This window comes from Bacillus rossius, chromosome 3 (assembly GCF_032445375.1).
Source record: "Bacillus rossius redtenbacheri isolate Brsri chromosome 3, Brsri_v3, whole genome shotgun sequence".
Taxonomy (NCBI): domain Eukaryota; kingdom Metazoa; phylum Arthropoda; class Insecta; order Phasmatodea; family Bacillidae; genus Bacillus; species Bacillus rossius.
In genome coordinates, this window is record NC_086332.1 from 111,915,177 (window position 1) to 111,940,892 (window position 25,716).

A 25,716-nucleotide genomic window follows, 5' to 3' on the forward strand; every position below is an offset into this window, starting at 1 on the left:
TGTAAACCATTATAGTTTATCTTGATAAAAATAAAATATCTTTCCTGGAATTCTTACATATAGTGGGGACTCTACTATATCATACGATCGATCGTGACACACTGTGTGGGGTATTTTAGGCTGTGCCAGTTCCTTGTGATCTACTTATGGCGTGACAGACCTACATACCACCAACTTTTATCTCGTTATTGATTACTTTTCATTCTAGGAAGCTTGTGTGCAGGAACGTGTTGGAGTAGAACTTTACAGGATAGATGGCCAGGAACAATTAATTAGTGAGGTAGTACATTTCAAACAAAATGTTCTCGGCCCTTCTCTTGTTTGCACCGACAAATGAGTTTCGTGTGTGGCGAGTATCATTAAACTTTGCGCTACGTGGGGTTCCCAGCAGCGCACGCGATGTGACGTCACGCGAACAATTCGCAGGGTGACCACGGCGTGGATGTAGTATTACGAAAGCATCCTGTGTAAAAGTTGGTAACCTGTGCACATTTGAAGTGACCGTTCTACAGTCACTTGAATTCAGGAATAAAAATGGTAGATTTAGAGTTCTCGTGATATAAGTTCAGAAAAGAAATACTGTACCTCAGGCACTGTGCTGGAACACTTTGATTGGAAGGAAAACTATGTACGACATTTTGGTAGTGTTAGGGAAATTTGCGTGTCATAGTTTATAAAGTTTTGGTTGGTAAAGTTGCAGCGTGCGTATGCCGATTTTGCGTTTGGATTTGAAATAGATGATGCTGATGTGTTATGTTCGTATTTATGATTAATTTATTTCCATCGAGATTTTACTATGACAGAAATGGATCATTCCGTAGTATTTTATCAAAAAACCGCAGAACTTGAAGAGAAATTAAGGAAAAGGTTAGTTGCTTCAAAATTTATTTTCGCAATTGTGTTGCTGAACTCTCATGAACAATTTTTGCTGTGTAAATTTCTTGTGTTTACAGTGAAGAAGAACGTTTGAAACTAGAAAAGAATTTTGCTATAATGGCAAGAGTTTGTGATAAAGAGTAAGTTAAATATAATTACTAAAAAAAATATTTTAATTTATTCAATATTCTGCATTTTTTCTACAATTATGCATATTTATGTGATCCATACTTTGCAAATGACAAGCCCTATATTCAGAGAGCCACTGCTCATCAACTGAGTCAATTGGGTGCTAAGAAAATAAATAAATATATAAATAGACGTATCAGAAAAAGCTAACAATAATTTTATACCAATTAAATAAGATTGATTTTTAAGTGGTGGCTTCAGCAAAAAATAAATTACAATAAATTTTAGATCAAATAATACATCTTATTGTTATAGAGTTAGAGAGAGGAAAATAAAATTCAGAAAAAATTGTGCAGGGCACTGACTAAGTTTGGGTAGCTAACTATCCTCTTAAATTCATACTTATTTTTTAGTTTCAAGTCTACCTGTTTGCATATCTGATCATAATCATTGAGAGCAGACCTGTCTACCTGCAGCACTTATTCCTTTTTTAATTAATTATTTATTATTATTTGTCACATGCCCACCAACAGTCAAGGGGCTTTTAAGGTGGGCACAACACATACATACTTAAGATATGTAGTCACTGCAAATACGTGAGCATGGCCTTCCCATAGGAACCAAGAGCAGGCAGGCACCACCTGAAGGGAAGCCTGCAACAGTTGGGAACAACTGCAATTGGCCAACATATACGGGCAGCTAACATTCACTAAAGAAGAGGAAAATGGAACTAAACGCAGCAGGTAGATGGGGGTGCCCTGTGTGCTCGCTCTACTTACACACTAGGGAGCAGAGCACTGCATTTTGTGATCAAACGTGTAATAGTAATATTTGGATTTTAGAAACAGAAACTTACTTTTGGGAAAGTACAGAATTTTTTTTTTAAATTTAGGCTAATCTATTTTTTTTAGAGATGCCTGCCCACACATCATTGATCTGAGGATAATTGTTTATAAATAAAAACTATAAAGATTTTGTATCTTTTGATTGTTGTCTCTTCTTGGTCCTTATTGGCAATTCTTGGCAGTTATAGTGTTTTAAGAGTTTGATATCATCCAAATCATATGCCTTATGATTCTATGACTTCGACTTGATCTATAACTTCTGTTATGACCTATTACTTCTTTTGCTACTGCCATTGTAAATTAAGATCAACAATTTTATCCATGCAAAGTTAATTTTTATTTTGGTAATTATTAAAAAAAAAATTCCAAAATGCTTTTCCCCCCCTTCACTTTCGGGCATGGTTTTCAATCATTCTCTAAGAGGGCAATTTCATAGGCTTACTTCAAGCAGTTTATCACTAGTTTACCATTTTAACGAATGGTTAAGTTAGGTCATAAAAATATTTCTAAACAGTAATGATGGTTGCTTAGGTTAAGCTAGCTACAATAGAATGGTGATTTATAACCAACCTTTCACATGATTTTTCAGAATTTTGAATGTAGCTTAACTTGCGTAACCATTCAGCCACACAGTTTTAACATTTAAATGTAGCCAGGGTTGGGTGTGTAAATTACCTGTATTTTACACGTAATTTACATGTAAAATACGTAGTGTAAAAAACAATTTTCTTCATGGTGTAATTAATTAACATTAAAATTAATGTTTTGAGACAAAAAAGAACATTACATAGGTACTTCAATTATTATTTCTGTTAAGGTTTTACATACTAAACAACACATTTAGTGCAAATTGAATTCAGTCATTCATATACAAACACAACTTAGTCATACATGTACTGTACTCTTGAGCTATATATTTCACTATCTACACATACGTACATACTACATGATTGTTTAAATTATGTTAATCAGTTTTAAATGTGTTTATGAAAAGGTGTTTTTTTCCACCTTTAACTTTTACTTGTTTGATCAGTGTTATGCTATGCTAAATCTCTTTTCTTGATATGATAATACGGAATTTCTCACCACACCTCACTCTATGCAGGAAATAACAGTTGTTTTCTGAATAACTTCTGATAGTAAACTATTTTAACTTTTGTAAACACAACACAATAATGATAAGTAATAAGTTGCTTGAATTCAAAATAGCATCTTTTATGGTAATAACAATATGTTTAAAATTCCAACATTTACTAATCATAAATGAACTAAGCGACCACTTCACTACATTGACTAAGGGTAGTCAATAATCATCACACACTTGATCTTTCATTTTAAGAGAGTAATCAACCTGCACTAGTTTTTTTTTGATTTCTCAAATGAAAGGCGATTCCTGTTGGCATTATGGACAAACAACCAGTTGGAAAAAACTCTCTCCAATTGTACAGATGATGCTGGAATGTTTAGTAATTTGTTAGCCAAATCTGCTAGTTGCTTATGGTGCCTCTTTGCAAAAAACAAAAATGTTTGGTAAGGTCACCAAATATTCCAGCCTTTTCCCGATACTGTTGAAAACTTGAGAGACCTTCTGCATCCAAAGTTTTCAATATGAAGCCTTCCACTTGGTTGTGGTGTTCTTCATTAAGATTCTGACCTTGATATTGTGGGTGAAGTACATTTGCTGACATGCTGTATATATTTAGAGATTGTTTTCTCCGCTTCTCAAGATGTTTGTCATTATGACCATCAGGTAACTGTAGTGACATCCACATTTCTACTGCATCAGCAACACTGCTGTCTGACTTTTGACAAGCATTAATGAGCTGGCTTACAGGATCTAAGAGCGCAATTGTATCATTTACTTGTGAAAGAAAATATTCATCAAATAAAAGACATTTCACTTGTGGTGAAATTTTGGCTAATTCATCACTAGCTGCCATTTTACGCATTGCTGTAATATTGCTTTCCAGAGAAGCACAGGCATCTCGTTGAGAGCACCAGCGAGTGTCCACTGCAAGACAAACTCTAGAACCACTAAAAGACAAAAGTTGGCGCTGCTGATCTGGATGTTTGAATGTTTTCAGAACTTCATGTACCTTTGAAGACACGTTTTTTGGTAGAAGGTCCTTAGCCAACAGATTTGCAGTGTGAGAGTTACAGGCAAAATGCCATAATTGATGGCATTTGCTCATTTTAACCATGTTGCTGGCATTATCAGACACAGTACAATATATATGTGTGTTATACAGTGTCTTAGCTTTTTCAGATGCCTCTTCTACAATTTCAAATAATTTGTTTCCTGTCTCTGACTCACCTGAAAGATCAAAAGCCTCCAGAAACAAACTTTTTGGTTTTCCAGTATTTGCATTGACATTGTGTAGTATTATAACAACATTTTTAGTATTATTTGATTCATTTTTCCACCCATCAATGAGTAAAACAGAGTCAGGCGCAACATGTGTATGTTTAGATTCTTCCTTGTACACGTCTTCAAGTAGTCTGTTAGAAATTACTTTTCGCCCAGGGGATTGGTAGGCAGGGCGCAATTTCTGCAGCATGTCCTTAAAATGCATACTATCCACAACATTAAATGAAATGTTGCAACCAAAAACAAATTTAGCAACAGCTAAGTCAATTCCTTTTTTTTTCAGAAGCATTCATATTGTCAATATAACTTGTTATTGTATCTCCAGATGTAGAGCTGAGGGAGCGTTTTGTAGGTTGGCTAGCAGAACCAGTAGACTCCTTATCCAAGTCAGTATGTGATGTTGAACTGCCACAACAGCTGGTTTGTAGGTCCTGCTGCAAAGGATTGTCCACCATCTCTTCATCTTCGACTGACATCTCGAGTGTAGAGCGGGGCCGGAAACATTCTGTGAGTGTTGGCTCTTGTGGATTTTTTTCTACAACACATTCTTCTATGAGCTTTGAGATGCTCCTTTGGGATCGTACATTAATCACGTGAGGCTCGAAGGGGGGGGGGGGGGGGGGGTCGGGAAAAATCACGAAATATCACAAGGTGGGATTTCTACTAAACCGAAAAGGGACGCGTGACCTTGACTCGGTAGCCAGGCAACAATATCCCCGCACGCCGCAACATGAACCACCCAGCTCGGCTTGCCAGTCGCCAGTTAAGGGGATTGGTGCACCAGCATCGTATTAAAAAAAACAGTATATTTGTTAATGATTCAGCTGCTAGAGAAGATTTGAACCATTCTGGTGTAAAATTATTTTTTTAATTTTTTTATTTTAATTAAGTTATTGCTGATTTTTGGGAATTTTTTAAATTCAAGCTTTATTAATAAACTATAAAGAATTCAGTGGTAAAACTTTCGCAGATAAATTTTCAGACACGGGAGATATGACTGTGACCATTATTTTATCTGTAATCATTATTAATTTAACGTATTTACAATTTGAATTTTAATAAATGAGCTGCTACGAAATTGCGTGATATTCATTTGCGAATTTAATAACATTCGCGTTTTCATTTGTAATTCAAACGCAAACATATCTGTCGGCTGAATGATTGACTTTATTTTAGTCTTTAGCTTATTGCAGTCGGACCTAAAGTAAAAACGTAGCTGTAGAAGTTTTAGCAGCGTGCAAGCTCGGATACGAGAAATTATGGAGCGCGCTGGACAGTAGTGACACCTTGCGACAGTTTCCCGAACTGTTTGCAGCCAGTGTTTTCTCTCGTTCCCTCCCTGCCTCAGCTGTCTGCTGTTTACGAAGGGGAGACAGGATTTCGCGCGAAACTGATATGAAGGTCAACGTACTCATTTTCAGTAGATAAGAGAATGTGTTTGGTATAGCTCGGCGTATAATTGAATGGTTATTCTCTGTTATTATTTAGCACAGTGATTTAGCTAGATGTTTTTTGTTGTAAGCGTGAGATTTATTCAGGAATAAAATGCCGAAGAAACCTCCACCAAGCATAGTACACAAAAGAACAAAACTATCGAAAGCCATTAGAGCGCTTAGAAAAAAGAATAAAGAAAGATAAGAGATTATTTTATTATAGCTTTTTTACCATACATTTATTTTTCAGAGTTGCGTATGTACAACGCGATGGACGCGATGCGACAACATAAAGATGTGTAAAATTGTAAACATGCTTTTTTTTTTTTTCCAGCAATGCGTGAACCATTCATAAACTATACTCAACATGTATCCGTATGATTACGTTTGAAATTTTTTTATGACAGGCATCAATGTTAACAAGTTTATTAAGCCACAATATACTTTTTTAATGTATGGTAATTCCAGACTGAATTTTACTCTGAAAGAATAAAAGTTTCCTAACTGCAAGTGATTTTTGCTGCAAACGTAGATAAAAATCTTCCAGGATGCAATTTGCTTAGGTAAAAATGTTAGTATGATCGACTCTTTAATTTCTAAATTATAAATAAATAACAACAATAGAACTTCCCGGAAAGTTGTGATAAACTGACGATATTGCGCGAGTAGCAGACCCGTACGTGACTACAGAGAAAGGCTATTTTCCTTGACCGTTAGGATTTCTGGGACGAACACCCTCTCACAGCTGGGGTCATAAAATACGGTCAAACTCTTGCAAAAACATCCACCACCGCTCTTTGCCACTAGCAATTCAACGAAGTAAGCTAGGCGCAGCACTCCAATGAATTAACTTAGAAAAAAAATTACTAAATATGTAATTCTATCAATACATTTTACAACACAACTTATGTATTATTTATTTTCTGGAAAAAAATAATATTATCATCCGAATTATGTTATAAAAGTGACAAAACTCAATAAGCACATTAACGGTGTATCGTTTACTTCAATTGTTATATAGTAAAATAATTTCATACAATTAAATATATGTATATATATTTTATAATATAGGCTACATTAAAATTTTGCACAGTTCTGATCTAAAATAATATAATGTATTAGAAATAAAAAATAATTATATTTTTTGGTATTAAAATAATTTTTAATAATAAAATTTTTGTAACAAAATACGAACACACATATATAAAACCAGAGGTCCTCTAGAATTTTGATTTACAAGTTCCAAGCAGAAATTGTTTATTGTTAATTTTATTGTATCAAAAATCATTCATATATAAAAAGATAATATGTATATCTCAATAGATGTAACATGAATACACCCTATCATATGCATTAAATATATTTTAAGTAATCCATAAATAAGACCAAGTTTATTGAGTGTCGCAGTACGCAGCGTGTTTCAAAGCCCGCCGGCCGTGAAAGATCAGTACGGCCGCAGTACACTGCAACGCTCGGGCAGCTTTAATGAGGCAACTAATTATGCTAGACTCTTTATAAATATACTATATTAAAGCTAAAAGTATAATTAAAAACATTTATTTAGACATTTTTTCGCATTGGGCTCTTCAAATCGGTGTAAATCGTATTTTTATCTGGGTGGCAAAGATAAAAAAAAAATATGTCGTGAATTAATCGCTTTATATCATATATATTAATAAATTTAAATTTTTTCTAACATTAATGGGTGTATTAAAGTTTCTAGATTATTTTGGTAAGTTTATGGACAGTCTAAATTAAAAACTGTATAAATGGGTAGCATTTTAATGGACTGATGCAAGTTGCTGTCACCTAGGACTTAAATGCAAATATTTCGGTGATAACGCACAAGGTCTACAGCGGTAAACTTTCGGTATGTTATTAAGCATAGTCAACTCTACCACAGTACAAAAATTCAGCTTTGGACAAATTTTTCACAGGTTGTCTTGGTTTCCTGGAGTAACATGAAAGTCTACGCGGGGAAGGTCGGCTACCTGATCCGAGAATGAAGGATAGGGCGAGATGGGAAGCGAAGATAAGAGCTGGTTGGGTGTCCGTGTTGGAGAGAGAGAGAGAGAGAGAGAGAGAGAGAGAAAGAGAGAAAGGCGATATTGTGGAAGACCTTCGAAAGATTCCCGCTAGATGGCAGGCCTCAGAGCTGCAACATTCGACAACCTCCCCTCACAGAAGCTCTCTCGCCACTAACTTGCCAAATCTCACCCGCTAGCTTATATACGTGCTGGCTGGCCATACAGTAGTAATAAACAAGCATTTATGAAACACTTAAGCTCATTTCCAACAAATTCTGACGAATGACTGTTTTTTGTCCTGCACCAATCCCCTTAAGACTGTAATTTTGGCGCCGAATACATGCGTATATCACATATAAGCCTTTCCTTTATTATTTTTATGCCAGTGAGAATAAACCTGCAACCTTAATGTGTGTCTGGACATTTTTATCAGTGTACTTAATTTTCCAGAATTAAATTAGATTATACCTATATTTAAAGATAATATTCTGAAATTTTTAAAAATATTTTGTACCAAAAAAATACACGTGATTTATTGGGGGGGGGGGGGGGGGGTACTCTGAAACCTCACCACAAATCACTAGGGGGGAGGGGGGGTTAAAAATTTGCTAAAAAAACATCACGTGATTAATGGACGACCCCTTTGCAGTGTTTTTTACTATCACTTCACAGAAGCAGCATTTAGCACAATTTTTATTTTCAACTTTTATAGGAACAAAACTAAGTTCTCCATATATGAAGTGGTCTGCCACCACAATTCATTATTAGAAGTTGTCTGCCACCACAATTCATTATTAGAAGTTATAATAAATCTCAGATTCTCACCACAGAAGGACTTGTCTTGCTAACATAACAACATCTGCTACATCACTGAATCTGTTTCTTGTTAGCCAAATTTGGTCTAGAAGAGGAAGTGTGTCTCTATGTCACTGTAATATGATATGGTTGGGAACTCTGGTGGTATGTGAGTGTGACATCCATACTCGCATCTTGCCTTTCCATGTAGTGATAAGATAACAATGTTCCTAGAATACACATGATACATTACTTGCCTCCCACAATCATATCAAATGCATGCTGAGGTCAAGCTTTGGCCACCACTTGTGTGGAAAGACTTATATTATACATTAACAGGCTCCAGGCCACACTTAATAATATTATTAAAAATATAAAATGGCAACAAAGGTTTTTTTATGTATTTTACTTTTTTTACATTAATTACGTGTTTTTTACGTGTATTTTACATGTCGTGTAGAAAACCATTTTTTACACGTCAAGTCCCAACCCTGAATGTAGCTAACCTAATGTATCATCCACACTATTTTGAAGTATTTTAAATGTAGCTAACCTAACCCAACCAACCATTTTCATAATATCACAATATTTGTAACATATAAACCTAACCTAACTCTTGTTTGAAGAGTGAACTACTGGTAAAATACTTGGAAGTATTATAACACCCTTTTAGAAAATAATTCAAAACATGCTGGGAAGTAAAATAAAAATATGCCTGCATCATTATGGGTTTTTTTTCCGGAAAAAGGTGTTCATTCAGGATTACCAATTCCAAATTTCTTAATTTTTCAGTTAATTTAACCCTCTGCACGGAACATCGCTTTTTTATCAGTTTAGCGAAACACCGGTCCGTCAGACCAGTATAATTTTTTTTAGGTATTTTCATACGTTAAAATATATGTGAATTACCAGGTTTTTAAAGAAACATTTACAACTGAATGTATTTTCTTGGTCAATTCATATATAGGTATGTATATATTTCATGATACCTATTTTATGAAGTAAGTCAGGAACATATTTATGAAATAAAATTAAATAGTAAAAAACCTTTCTAATTATAAACATATGAAATATAAAAACAATTTAGACGACAAATTCATGTCACTAAAATACACAAAGTAAATGAATGTTTAAATAATATTACAAATGTGACACACATCTCTTGCATATTTTCATTGAGCATTCCAAGCAATTAGGAGTGTTGCACTGCACGCACTTGTAATTAATCTTCCTCTCCCTCTGGTATGGGCAATAACGGCACGTTTTTCTTTTTTCAAGACGATCCGTCCTTGATTGATTTGATGAAGAAGCATCGGCATCTTCAGGATGGATGGTTGTCAGGCAATTTTTTATTAGTGTTGTTAGATCAGATGGCAAGTTCTGAATGGTAAGCCGTCGATGAAGATAGTTTGTTGTCAGTGACAGCCCTAATTTGGATATAAAGTCAAATTGACGTAGGTTTGTGGTTTCGTAATATTTTTTGTAGATGACGTAGCCATTGCTGCTGCTAATGGATATCAGATGATAAAAAATTGCCAGATGCCATCTCCTGGTTTTTCGGTTGGCCGAATACATGCTGCACTTCATATCCAATGTGTCGACTCCAGATTTGGTGCAATTATAAAATGAAGTTATCTCCGGCTTGTTACTCTTACTGTCGACATAATTGTAGTGATCCATTAATGACAGGAGAATGACAGCCTTATGTTTTTTTGGCACATACAATAAAAGTGTAAATTCTTTGGTAAATCCATATAATGATGACTCAACAGGCCGGCTCTTATTTGGCTGAAATTTAGGAGGAATTTCTGGCTTCTTTCTCTTTAGTGTCCCCACGACTGTCAAAGACCTGTCACAGAAATATTGTGCCAGCTCCATACTCAAAAACCAATTATCTACAGTTATGTTCCTATTGGACCGTACAAAGGCTTGGCTAATCGTACTACTGCTTGCGTCGGCTTCTTCAGCTTTCTTTCTTCAGCACTGAGAGTCATCCTGTCACTATCTTTACCCACATAAATGTAGATATTTGAAAGGTAAAAGTTTCGAGCGTCAGCCAGGCAAACTAATTTTATGCCATATTTGGCAGGTTTGTTTGGCATGTACATCCTAAATTTGCATCTTCCCCGGAATGGGACAAGAGTCTCGTCGACACAGGCAAAGGCTCCAATTTCGTAAATCTCCTGGCAGTTGTTTATGAACCTGTTGAATATTCCAGAAATCGCAGCAGCCGGATCCTTTTCTTCCCTGGTATGTCGGGTACTAGAGTCATCAAATCGTAATGGTCTGATTAGGATAGTGCAGTATTTTTTGGACATCACAGCGCGATATATTGGCCTGCCTGTAGGCCCTGCGGAAAAAAGTGATGAAAGTGACTCTCTAGCCGATTTGTAAATGCAGCTCAAAATCAACAATCCTAATAATGCTTTTATTTCATCTATGTCTGTCGGGCGTTATGAGTTATCATTGAGTTTGGTATTCTCTCGCATTGAATTCAATTTCATATTAGTCCATGTTACAATGTCCTCGAGAATATCATGAGTAAAAAGAAGTCCCCAAACCGTTTCAGGGCTGGGATGAAGTACATTTTTCGCGGGGCGTTTGAGTGTGGATGTTTTAATTTTTATAATATTTTGGCTGAAACGGTTGTTTATGGGTTGGGCTGGATCTTTATTCCAAATAAAATTATTCCTTCCCCTAAAACTTCCTGAAGGAATGCCACTGTCTTGGTTGGCAGGAGATCTCGCCTCTTCTGCTCTCACTGTTTTGGCAGGTTCGTCTTCATCACATGAGAGCTCACTGTCAGAGCTGTGCTGTGACACTTCCTCATCATCTTCCGAAGGAACATAACAGTCTTCTGAGCCGAGGTCGACATCGGACTCCTCATCCGAATGTGCAGCTGAAGCAAGTTCTAAAATTTTTCTGGTCCGCGCAGAAATGTTGCCTAGTGCTCTACTCATGTCTGTGCTCTGCTCATGTCAGCCAACCTTAACAAATGATACAGATTCTATGAATATGATAGAAAAACTGAGTATGAACAAAACAAAATCTAAAACGTTGTAAAGAGGAATACCGTTCTCATAGACCGACTCTACGATAAAGGGAACACGGGTCTCTGAGACCGGGTGAATAATACACATAAAGAGGAATAACGGTCTGTCAGACCGGGAAGAAACTTACCTTATAGGGAACACCGGTCCAGGAGACCCTGTAGGTTTCAGGAAAGCGTTAATGGGCGACCACGAGGTTGAAAGATCCGGACGCTGATAACGACTACCTGCTGTCCGAGGATGCTTTGAGACTCTCTTAGAAGAAGGGCGAGGAGGGTGACACGCTGCACGCTCTACAGCTCAAATTCGAAACTATACCGGCCCCACAGGCCGGTGTTCCGTGCAGAGGGTTAACACTATGGCAAATCGCATTTGAGATAATGATTTATTAGGCTAATATTTATGTCCTAAATAGTTACCATTAATCATGTTATTTAAATTTTATCAAGCAAATACAAAGACCTTCAGAGCATATTCTTGGGAACATTTGGTCAGTTCTAATTTCCGTGCTTTGTGATTTGATTTATTATGTTTTCATTCAACTACAATCATGATCACTTATTTTGCACTGAAGTCTACATTCCATTGCTATTATTAAACTGTTAGTATATGAATTTAGACAGTTAACACATTTGAAAATCTTATGTTTGTATCTTGTGATTCCAAGGTAGCAGTGATCTATGAGACAACACTCTTGTTATGAGCTTCGTGGGTTCATATACAATACTGTGACACAACTCACTTTTGAACACAGAGTGGTACTTATTCAAGTTTTTCGGAGCCCACTATAATCTTGGACCTGGTCCTATCCATTATGCAGGGTAGTACACAGCATTTTATTTGATGTAAAGAATGGGCGAGGAGAGGTGGCCTGCTGTTTGCTTTTTAAATTCTTTCCTTTATTTGGTGGGAATGATAGGTTTTGTATGCCCCTGATATCATGCTGCCTTGGCTATGTTATATTCCTAAGAATATCTGGAGGACAACTGTATCATGTTGCAGCTAGTATCAAGTAAACAGTAGGGGTGGTGACAACAGGATCAGGGATATCTCTTGTAGAAAACATTTTTGTCTTTGCTATTAAAGTCCATAACAAAGTTATGTCACTATATTCAAGTTACAGGTAATATTTATAATAAGTTTACACCATCCCTTAACCTAAAAATACCATTAAATGTTTACTTGGACTCCAACATGGCAGTGGCTGAATCACTGCACATGCAATTTAAAATAGTTAATAACGTGTGAAGTTGTTGAAATTATCTGAACGTGCCAAAGATAATCATTAGAAGGAACTGATTAAATCCATTTTTGGATGTTCGCCTATTTTTCCTAGTAGTGTTTCTACACTAGATAATTACCAATGTTTTTATAACACAAACCCTTTAGCTCAACAGCTCAAGGGGTGGATAAATTGGTTATGAAGGACAAATAAATTGATATCTTCCTTAGGAAGCAAATTATCAAATCACTTCAAAGTTATTGTAAATCTAAATAATATCTTAAACTTTTGTCTGAAAATTATTTTGGATATGATCAGATTGTACCTACTATAATGGGTGACCAAAATGAGTTTCAGAACAAAGAATAATTGCTCCAAAGGGCCATTCCATTGTCACGTACGGGACATTTGTAAAAATTTTCATACCGATAATTCTATAAAAAATTATATTATAAGGGGTATATTCATGTGTTTTCTTGGTTTCTACAGAAGTTACACATTTAGTGTAAATTTTCAGCTTAAGACATGATAAGAAATACCTTTGTTAACAACATATTGCTGTCAAATGTAACCGTCACGTATGGGACACATATAGTCAACCATTAGTTTCAAGAGGACACGTTTTACTGATACTTTAGCCCGAATTCTAGCATGATATTCTTGTATTATTTTTTGTGAGAACTTATAAGAATAAGAAAAACAGACATCAATAAATGCATGAAAAAACTCCAATAATGAATCAGAAACAATTTTTTTTTCTGTTTGTCACGTACGGGACAATGCTGTCACGTATGGGACATTTACATTAGTAAGATTGTGCTGAATAAATTTTTCAGTAGAATATTAAATTAAGTTGTACTTTCTAGGCTTCTGGGTTGTAGCCGCGTCAAAATCAAAGTGTTCATCGACGTTTCAGTCGACGTTACAGTCGCCATCATCAGGGAGCAGATTAATTGAATTAATCTCTCCCTGATGATTGTGACTGTGACGTCGACCGAAACGTCGGTGAAAACTTTGATTTTGACGCGGCTACAACCCAGAAGCCTAGAAAGTACGGACAACGGCCGCGAAAGCCTGCGCTGTTTATTGAAATAAGTTGTGTTGAAAAAAAATTAAATTTACACAACCTGACTCATAGAGATATGTTAAGCGAAATTGATTAAATGTAACTAAATAAAATTATAGAGTAGTTCTACCTGCCTATATCCTAACTAAAAAAAAAATTAATAACAAAACTGTTACTCTGTATGGTCATAAAGATCACTTTAAATGTCAATAAATTTAAACAGTCCTCTGTTGTTCACCACTACTGGAGGAGAAATCTCTCTTGCTACATCTTCTTTTAAATAACAAATGCAGTCTGGTTGTCGAGGCCACTTGAAGTGATGTGGGGGACCTGTAGGGACCATCACTGACACCTGCACTTGATCTCCGCTTGCATCCACCACTTCTCCAGGGTACTCTTTTCCTTCGTAGCATACGACTACCCATTTTCCAGGGAAGTTGAATAGATTCCCTTTCGGATTGGAGAGTGCAATTTTTGTAGACAGTGCATTGTTTTTTGCATAGAACCCTGACGAAGTGCTACATGTAATAATGTGGAATTCCTTGATTCCTGGGATCGAAGGGACATTTCTCCAAGGATTTTGGGATAAAATTTCATTCCTAATGTGGTCCTCTTCTATATACCATAAATGGCTTTTGGTATCAAGTTGTGCAGCTACTTCTGCAAAATCCTTAGCTGACTGTATTGTGCATCCCTCCCCTTGCGTCATCATTTTCATTCTTACTAAGCGTTTAATATTGCCACCAACACCATCTACTACACCTTTACCATGAGATGTCGCAAAGTATTTCCAGGTAAATGTTCTGTTGTGTTTCTGGTTCAATATTTCCAATGTTTTCACCATGAATTTATTTTTAAACTCTGAAGAGGGCCCATCACTCCAAATTATTTCTTCAGAAATTGCAGAATTTTCTTTAAGTATTTCTGTGTAAAATAAATCCAAGAACACAAAGACTGTGTCCTTATCCTTATTTTTTGTGTCTGAACAAAGTATATAAGTTTTGCAATTTCCATTACAAAAAACAGCAGCAGTGAATAAAACAACACTAGCACGAGACCACAAAGCACTTTGTATTTCATTTTGATACTCACAACTGAAAGACATTGCGAAATCAACCTCCAGAACACGCTTTGTACCATTTGCTTTGTCCTTCTCAAACTCATCATGTTGTATTCTTTTGGTGTTTACATGGAGCATCATTTTAGGCATATCTGCTATCAATTTTTCATATATATATCACCTAAACAGTCTTCTTTTATAACTAACTTAATTTTGTTTTCATCATTTTTCTTCCATTCTTTCCAAGTGGTTTTAGAATCTGGTTCTCTTGGGACTACCATTCGTTTCCCATTACTACAAACTTCACAGAGGTTCTGCCAACACAAAGAGTTCAAGCTATCATTGCACAACAGATTTTTCCAAAATTCATTGTTGTAAGTATGTTTTAAGGCCTTAAGTTTTAAAATGAAGTTCTCGTGTATTCTGCATTTACACTGCTCTGCAGGAGTCTCTTTAAGTAACAAAACATTTTTTGGCCTTAGACTACAAAATTTAGAGTAACCAATTTTATAATCTGGATTTTCTTCTTTGAATATATAAAATGCTTCATGCAGAAACATAGTCATAAAGTGCTTTTGTAATTTAACTTTTTTTCTATTTTCCCACACAGTTAATACATCTTTCATCCCTGGGCATGTGTATACTATATCTGGACGATAGAAAAAATTTATAACAGAAGTCTCTTCTTTACAACTGTTTCTAGTTCCAGCAATACTTTCTTCCATTGTCGTAGTCAGTTGAAGACCAATGCGTTTAGCAAGACCTGTCACAACAGCTTTTTGTTTTCGTGGTGAGTTTGGTAAAGCCCTTGCAGTCTTCCAAACTGCTTTTGATAATGTCTGCTTGCAACTGTAAGGTGTGCCAGAGGAAGACATATCAGAACTGTTTGCTTTTGCTGCATTTTTAGCATTTTTCTTTGCTCTCTGAAGTCTTTTCCTATTTCTTTCATAAATTTTTTGGGCAGCCTTGTCTTTCACTGTCATTTTCTTTTTCTTATTCTTTCTCAGTTCCTTAATCCGTTTCCTTTCCTTCTCAAGATAACCATCTGGATCTGCAGTCTTTTGTTTTTCCCTCATTTTTTTCATCCGAGAAGCACTTGTTGTCTTCTTAGATTCCATATTTGTCACTGAAAACCAATTAAATTGATTACTAAAAGTAAAACATTGAAATAATAAATTTATGTAACACATAATATGTTATTTTAGATAGGTGAATATTCTACATATTTTGGGTAAAACATTATATTTTTCATATGTCCCGTAGGTGACGTCACGTACGGGACATGATTGTATCTCAAAATTTTTATTGTTTTTAATGCAATTAAAACATATAAAAATTAGGTTAGCTACCTGCATTCTAATACAGTTTGAATTTATATAAGTAAGATATAATAACAATTTGTTCCTGATGAAACATGAAACATAACCTAAATTTGTCACGTACGGGACATCTTCAACACTCACAATTGAATAATTAATTTAGTAGCAATAAAATGTTATTAAATTATTTTTTTGCAAGAAATATGTTTGTGCATAACCTATATTTTGAACTTAAATATAAATATACATTCATTTATGTGACATGTACTTACCAAAGAACCTGAAAGTAGCCTCTCTATGAGCAAAATAGAAACAGTTGAATAGCAGCCACATTAGAATCAATAAAACAGCTGTTCAATGTTAAATGAGTCAAAATTCAACATTGTCTGTCAAAGACCATAACTTTAAAATCTTTTACGTAATGTTTTCTCAACCAGAAAAAAAAACATTTAAATTAATAAAACTTCCTAATTTTCATGGAATGGCCCCAATAGTATATACAGTATCAAAGCCCATGGAAAATCTTCTGAATATTACCAAATCTTTTTGGAAAGTTTTTTTGATAACTGCAATTCAACCCTTAGCACATTGGAAAATAAAATTATTTAATTTATAGCCTATGGGAGTAAATAGGTATGTTATTTTCATGGAAGTTTTCAGTAGCGGCATAGCAAAGAACCTGCGTTAGACTCACTCATGCCTTTCTTATCGAGAATATTCTAGGAATTCTACATAAATGATGTATTTAATAGAAAACATTAGGACAATTTTGGAAAAATTTTTGATCAATAATTTTGGAGTATTTTAAAACATAAGGAATCTTTGTATATAAAGTTTCTATAATGTTCCAAAATAAATAAGAACTTTGAAATATTCTTGCACTGTTAGGTTGAGCAGAAAAGGATTTTTTTTTAGTGTTTAGGCCTACAAGTTTGTACTGAGAAATTAGATAAGACATGTTATCCAGAAATACAATGATACAATGACCTAGAACCACTCTTTACCTTTACCTCAAATTATTAAAAAAAATTAGTCATTGACATGCCCCTAAGAGAAAAGTGTTTAAAAATTAATATTTTTAATGCATAAAAGCTACCACACAAATATATTTGCATAAATGTTAGTAAAAATAGTACTTGATAGTTGCCCGTGATCTATCCACACTAGTTAAGCCATCAACACGTAGGAAAACAATGTAGGTACAGTCCAACAACTCTTATGTTATCTACTGTGCAAAAAACCATTGCCTAATAAAATAATAAATATACTTCTGTCACGTCATTGCATAGTTAAGGGCCCTGCTTACCTGGACACACACAGTGTGCAGCGTGTGCCAATCCAGACCTCACTGGCTATCTATGGTCTGAATTGCACATACATAACCACTTGAAAAAGAGTGCATATGAAGTGTGGGTGTAAAAAATTACCCCATGCGGGGGCAAACAGCCCACGTCCATCTCTACCTGCACCGCTAGTTACAAGCATTATTTTTGAACCCCGCTAACCTTGACTTCGCCAAGGCTACTTGCGTAAACGCGGTAGAGACGCAAAACTAAATTACAAGTTTGATTAGGTGTGCAGTAGGTTATTGCAGCGTTCAAACCAATTACATTATATGCAAACATTTAAATTTATTCCCGATAGATTAGAATACATGAAGTACCAACAAGTGAAATAAAATATATAAAAAAAAGACATAAAATTTACAAATGCTATACGTGACGCCCGGCCGTAGCGATCACGTTAGCTGCGGCACAAAAACCTTGCCATCACATAAGTCTAAGTCTGTCCTTCATCGCCGCGTGAGGGAGGGGAGGGAGAGTTCACACGAAATCTTGGCTAGCGTCCCAAAAACAACCTCTTCTTTCACCATTAATAAATTAAAGTTTTACTTACATTGGTGCTCGCCGTGCAGTATAAATTTACCAAATTGTCGCGCCTCGGGTACCCGGGCTGTAGACTGGGCGTAGACGACCATGTTGCACAGTCAAATGGCGAGGTCGACGCACTTCGGGGCGTGGTGGATTAACACTCGCGACTTGCGAAAAAGTTTAAAATCGTTGATGCGAAATACGTTGCCGTACATTACAGGTTATCCAAAATATAATGCAGCTGATGCGGGCCGCGGCGACGATATCTCCGCGTAGCAGTGTCCATGGTTAACCGTTCATACCGAAGTGTGGGTCGCGTCCCAACTCCTGAGCACGGAGTTACCCTGGGATCTCATATTCACAACTGACCCGCCGTCGGTCAACGCCCGCAAGCTTCTCTCGACTAGACTGCCTCCAGTCCAAACTGTCCGCTCACCGCATACGTCACACTCCCGTGACGTCATCCACCTCCCTCCGCTAATTTCCCCCTCTCTCATGCGTGGACAAGTCCATTCAGCAGGGGTCAATGGCCGCACGGTAAACCACAGTACTTGATTAAATATTAACTAAAACTAGTAAAGACTTATATAAAAATAAATATGAAAACATTACTTAAAAAAATTACGTAAAAATTATAATTAAACATAATAAACACTAAACATAATCACATGAGTCACCTGAAGTGTCTCAGAAGTTGCAGGTAGTTCTGGTGTAGGAAGTTCTGACTATGGCTGAGAAATGTCACAAAACTATTAATGGTGATTCTCAAATAAAAGTGTTGAAGTGAATTTAAACTCTATTCTTCTCGTGACAGAAAAAACTTACAGGTCTTTTACAAGATAACTCCACACAGAAAAAAAACACTAACTTCTGTCAGTCGCTACTCACAGTCCTGCACCTTCACAAAATAATGTTCCCTAGTGACTTCATAGTCTAGGTAATAAGATACACTGGAAATAAATCCCGGTGGACCAGCAGATCACCCGAGCCTACACTGCTCGTCTGGGGCTTACAAATTTTAGTTAAATAGTCCAATAATATACTCAAAGGTTCATGCTTGATTACAGCACAGCCCCAGCATCCAGAGGTAAAATTATCTGCCCTAGGCTCTCATTAAATATTATTTGTGCAAGCATTTCCTTTCGGCACAGTACTTGAATGACAACTGAAGACAAAGAGACTACCTGACTGCCAGTCACCACGCAGGGCACAAGCTATCCCGTAACCTTACAAAGACACAAAAGTATACCAATTTGTTAACCCTTGCTTCGAGGCTTTTCCTGCAAAAAATAAAACCTGAAATATCACAAATTGGCCAGCATACTGACATTATAAATTTATTGTCTCTTCTGGGAAAGGATATCTGCAGATTTTCTTGTCATAAGAACACATACAGAAACTGCCGAAAGCCTCTGCAGCTGCAGCTGAAAAAATGTTCGGAAACTCAGCTCTAGAGTGTCATACACCTGTCCATCATCCGTCCTTATACCAGCACAATACAAAATGTCCCAGACTTGCAATAAAAACTTGCAAATAAATATCAATGTATAATAGTGACATGAAAAGAATATTCAAAATGAATAAAATACTGGGGAAAAAAATGCATTTACACAAATAATAACCTAGCAAACAAAGAGAGAACCAGTAAAAACAAACTTAAACTGCTTTTTTGAATAAACAAATTAAATATCAAAATTACTTATATGAATATAATAATCATAAAATACAAAGTATGAAAAACTAGGTTACTTATGTCCTTGGACCACATAATCAGCTGATAAACTGTCTTACTGGAAAATATAATATCATAAATATATAGTGTAAAGTTGGGGAGGGCAGGGGTTTGCAATGCTACTAGCCCTTCAGAAAAAATCTGCACAATTTAATAACTGCTCAAGATATTAGAGTGGGGTCGGTTTACAAAAAGAATTCAAGAATACTCCCAGGGCGATTGAGTACATTGTTTTTCATAAACTATATTTTTATGAGTGAAAGTGGGAAAATGTCTGTTTTCAGTATAATGTTCAGGCATGAAACACTCATACAGATTCTTGTAAGCACTTAAGGAACTTGCAATACACCTTTTTCTTCACTTCTCCGCCATCTAATATTCTGGTTACCGCTCAAATCTCATAGTTGCCTATGCACGATGAGAAGACTGTGCGCCAGTTCACAGCCTTACGTTAGAGGCGATACTGCATTAGAAGCACCAGCGAGCATCATATTTATCTCACCTAACACTAATTCACCTCTGACTGGACGGGCTCCTTAAGTTGGCAACAGGCTGGGGAAAGTTGTTTCACATCTGGGCACCTTATTAAAAGTGAAATATTTGTATTATGTCCAATGAAACTGGTCTATTTTGTTAGTACTAATACGAACAGATTTGTAAAAACTTTGCAGGTTGTGCATGGATAGCAGTCATTAGGGCCAGGCATACGGCAGAAGGCGACACAATGAGGTGGAACAATCATTAATGCTAACCATCAATAAGCTGCTGTACTCGCTCCGCTCATGCTCTGGGAAGCAGAGTGAGGTGAATGTTTAGTTTAGTGACTGTTTTGAAATGTTAATTATGTAACCAGCCAAATTATTTCATCACCATCTACAATTAATATTTTGATATTTACGTGTGGTCATTTTTTAAAATCTGTAAATGATGAAATTCTTTCTGGTTTATGTAATTCTCAAATTTCCACCATGTTTATGTCTGTATGATTCTCGGAACCTTTTAAATTGCTTGAATAATCTCTTCGAAAGCACATTAGCACCTCTGAGATGATTCATTTGGCTAGCATTGAGTTGATATATTTGGAATTTCATGTAATGTAAGTTTGTTATTTTTTATTGAGTATACTATAACTTCTTATTGTTTTCATTCAATAGAATGACATGGTATTTTCCAGATAAAAATAAAATTAGTCCTGAATAAAATTGAAAAATTTCTTTACTCATTTAAATCTCATTAGGCAGGAATAAAAATATTAAAATCAAAAATATTATATAAAGTTTGTAAATAGTGTCACAAAACAGGGTTGGTTTATTTACTTTAAATCTTGTGTAGTCAACTTAAAATGCTAATTATTTCATTATACTGACTCAAAGAACAAAAAAGTGAATTAATATTTTATTTGGGTTGGAATAATTTACATGGGCCTTTTATTATTATCTTACAAATTTTATTTATAACCTGAATAAAACTGTATGTTTAAATTAAATTAAATGAAAATCTGATGAAAGCTAATTCAAAAGTGAGCATGACGGTACAATGTTAAATCAAGGAGCATGACAAACTGAAGCATTTTCTGATCAGGTCAGTCTTAACATTTGTTGTAGTATTGACAATTTTTTTGCAAGTTTTTATAAGTAAAGGATGCTTCTAATTATATTGATTTTTAAAAATTATACTGTGATATCTCAAATCTAGAATCAAAATAATGTTAATCATGTTTACCCTATAAATTTACAAGACATGATGTAGAGCCACTTGAAGCAGCTATTTATAAGACATGAGCTGACATAGCACAACTGATTTCCCCCTCCACCAAGAAAAAAAATTTATATTGATTTATGTTCTGTTTAGTTTGGTTAGTCACATTGACTGTCTGTGGGCTAATTTGATTTTAATCTGGCAACAGAGAAATATAAACAAGTGTGTGCAGAGTTTTGTGTGATTTATGAGGATCTACATTTGAACTCTTCTTGTGGTACATTTAATTTGCAACTAGTCCATAGAAATGGCTGGCTGTGTGCATCTGTATCCTTACGAGTATTCACTTCTGTTCCTAGGGAAGAAGCAAGGCTGCGGGCCCTGCAAGACTCGTATGACAGGTTCCTGAAGGAGCATCGAAAGCGGAGGAAACGAAATGACAGGATACTGCAAACTCTGCATAGAATTGAGAACCAGGCTGCTATGATGGCTGCAAAAACAGACCGGCTAAAACTCTTGAGAGTAAGAAATCACGTTTTTTCACATTATTAGGAACTAAAATTGCAACTGTCACACAAGACCAGATGAGATTGCTACATTAATTAGGTTGGAAACAAAACAGAACTATAAAAATTTCATTATCTGCATTTATACAAATGAGCAAACATAAGGCAATTATGAAATTAATTAGTATATGGCCTGATGTTGCAGAATCAATATACTTAGAACAAAGAAATGAAGCGAGAAGCATCTGTGTGTTTTAAGTATGTATAGGAAGCTGTAGTGGGGTAGTAAGAGGCACATTATCAATTAGAGAAAATGGCCTAATTAATGTTTACAACCCATTTAGTTTGGACATTTTTTTACAAACTTCATACAAATATAACCACATTTATTGCTATAATATAAAAATTAAGTGATTTGAGTAAAATTGGTTTTAATGTTTTTATTTCATATGTGATGTCATAGGACCTCACACATCCTGATCATACACGTGGATGGAATGTGTCTGGGCGCCACTGTATATTTAATGGGGATACGGACCCGACGGAGATTCTTTATCTATCAGGGTTGTGATGTCACTCGTGTGTAGTCGAGACTCGAATGCCCTACTCTACTCTCCTCTCCTCAAACCTTATTGACCTGGTCCACTCTGAGAGTCATACACGCTGTTAAGATGTGTACACATTGGTCCTAATTGGGATACGCCTTGGTCCGTGTATAGGCATGCACGTGGTCACATGAACAGAATACTCGTGAGTGATGGTAAAACAGTTTTTATTCACATACTTCTCTACACGTAGAAAACATTTAAGTTGCTCGCAATGTTGCTATAAAAATGCCAACTGCTATCCAACCGACTTAAGGGCAGACCAGGACACTATGTGATCTGGTCTAGAAGTTAACGTTCATAGATAGGTTTCAATTGATCAGCAAGGAACTTAAATTATTACCTTAAACAGTCTACCAACCGTAATAGGCCTCGAAGATGCAAAAAAAAGTTTAAAGAATGATTACAATCAGCAGATGCAACTAGATCAGATTTACCAACGGTGAAGTTCTCAAGGTGTGTTAATAATTACTTCCTATTCCGGGTGGCGGGAGAGAGAGACTGGGCAGTGGTCAGGGTATCATGGCGACATAAAACCTTGGAATTACCATTAGTTTATGAACTAGTATGCGAGAGAACTAATAATAATACGAAAACCCTTCCAGCTCGTAATACCAAGTTACTACAAATTAATAATATTGACTTATTTATTTCTTATTTAAGTAAAAAAAAACACAGATCACACGAGGTTGCTTTCTGAAGAGGTTGCGCATGGCGCTACTCCATCCTTACAGGACAGGAAACACATATACTTGGGTAGTTGCAATAAAAAGAGAAATGTCAATTATAGTGATTACTGAATTAGTTATTAAGGGTACGTGGCACAGATTCTATGTACGACTCTTGTGATGGCGGTTTTGCACATGCACGCGCAGATAGAGCCAGGAGGTTTAGTGGCAAGAAGGGAGGTGGTAGCGCATCGGATAATGTTAAATGTTTCCAAATTTTCAGATCGTTTAACTATATGATATTTCTTAAATATTTTAACTTGTAATATTGGTCTTATCACCATGATACAGGGTTTGTCCATAAAGTAATGAGACTGGGTCTGGTAAAAATAACTTATTGATTCAGTTGGTACATATTGTTCAAATTCTTCAAAATAATCTTCTTGGGTGTCGATACGCCAGGCAGGCGCTCACAACGAAGGCCGTGTGGGCTGAAGCATTGTCGTGGTGGAGCTTCCAGTGATAGTCAATTTTGTTTTGTTTGATGGCTCTGTGCAGGTGCGCAAGGAATTCTTTGTAGAAAACCATGTTGTCAGTTCGTCCCGGTGGTACAAATTCTTTGTGGACCACCCCACGCTTGTCAAAAAAAAATGAACATTGTCTTTACCTTGAACTTCGACATATTGGTTTCTTGAGGCGTGGAGAGTTCAAGGTGTGCCACTCCAAACTTGGGCACTTGGTTTCAGGGTCTTACTGGAACACCCAGGATTCATCACCTGTTTTTACATCATATAGAAAGTCTGGTTCACTTTTAACTGCTCCAACATCTTACGGGAAACGTCAACTCTTCATTGTTTTTGTTCACCGCTAAACACTTTTGGCACCAATTTTGCACATACCTTCAACATGTTCAAATTTTCAGAAATAATTTTGTGAACCATGGTTTTGCACATGTTAAGGTCTTGGGGATAATCTTACACTCAAACGACAGTCGGAGTCAAGGAGATTTTTTAACTTTGCCACATTTTCATCCAAACCACTCGTTGAAGGGCGTCCAAATCACTCCATATCTTCAACGGTCTCCTATACATTCTTGAACACGCTGAACCACCGAAAAACCTGGACAGGGCATTGTCTTTATAAGCCTCCTTAACCAAGGCAAGCACCTCAGAAGTGGTTTTGGCCAGGTGAAAGCAAAATTTAATTGCGTAGCACTACTTCAGCGAATGCTCCATTTTGGATGTTTTCAGCCATGACAAAAACTCAAAAACAGCTTTTGCGCCATGCGTGATCCTTACTGCGTCAGAGCTTGGACACGACTGCTGCCAGGCCTGTTGCTTAGCTTAGGCCCCCCACCACTACTCTCCCTGCCTGGGACCGCCCTCCTGGCGACTGGAGCGCTCGCGGCAGCCAGTCTCATTACTTTGTGGATAAACCCTGTATTTAGTTTATTTTTCTGCAGATATTGTTTTTTTAAATTTTTTTTTTAATTACGTAGTACGTTGAGATATCTACATATTTAATACACATTTTGAGTGTTTCAAGTCTTTGAATATTGACCAAAGCACATGGTTTGCATCGGAACAAACACAAAATAATACAAGTGAAAGTTCATCATTGAACAATTTGAACAGTATTTAATTCATTTGCTCCTATTTAATTTAAATAATTTGTTTGCTAGCAGTAGTACTTGGCTTTCTTTAATGTGTAGGTTTTGGATCATAGTAAATATGCATATGTTGGTGGTAATGGAGGTGAGGGCATTTAGCAGGCGGCTGCACGATAGGTGGTGAGGGGTGTGGGAGGTGGGAATTTTCTTGCCAACAAGTTGTAAACCAATTGTAAGATGAATAGTATTTTGATTGTATGAATATTACACATTTTAGTTTTTCTATACTGCGCACTGAGAAGCAAAACTTATTATAAAGGCAATCTTTATTCTTTATAGAAAGTAAATATTTAATATCCTTTAATATTTATTTAGTTTAATTATATTTTATTCCTTATGTTTATTTGTACTCCATGATTAACCCAGACTGTAAATTTCTTTCGTTATTGTTTGTCTATGTATTACTCTTATGTTTATTTTTTTAATTTTAAATATTGTCAAAGTTAGCATAGCAGTATTTTTTTGAATTAACGATTAATTTAAAGATGAACACGTCAGAAATGGTCAGTAATTTTATTATCTTTGTTTTAAAAACAAACTAAAGAAAATTGTTTACTAGTGACGGAAAAATATTCTTTTAGAATGAATTGAGACTTGATGAAGACAACAGTTAAAACACAATGATTCTGAAATTGATTTATAATTTAATATTTTATTGAAGATTGGAAATGGTCATTACTGCAAATATTAGCTGAGTTTGGAAGAAAATAATAATTTTAATCTACGAAGATTCTACTCAGACATCAAGAATTTTAAATAATTCTAAAAGAAGAGAAG

General features: G+C 35.8%; 1 protein-coding gene across 9 annotated transcripts in view; it reads left to right on the forward strand.

Moving 5' to 3' along the window:
- Positions 1 to 500: 500 nt before the first annotated feature.
- The window catches only part of LOC134531141 (uncharacterized), a 50,504-nt gene continuing 25,288 nt past the window's right edge, over positions 501 to 25,716 (forward strand). For 3 of the 9 annotated variants that reach the window (XM_063366744.1, XM_063366746.1, XM_063366753.1), the window contains exons 1-3: positions 525 to 867; positions 954 to 1,016; positions 21,851 to 22,013. In XM_063366744.1, the coding sequence (XP_063222814.1) occupies positions 797 to 867; positions 954 to 1,016; positions 21,851 to 22,013 (297 nt within the window). In that variant the 5' untranslated portion in view covers positions 525 to 796. Of the gene's footprint in view, positions 1,017 to 1,622; positions 1,749 to 20,464; positions 20,598 to 21,850; positions 22,014 to 25,716 lie in introns of all 9 variants that reach the window. The other 6 variants (XM_063366748.1, XM_063366747.1, XM_063366749.1 and 3 more) reach the window with 6 other exon arrangements.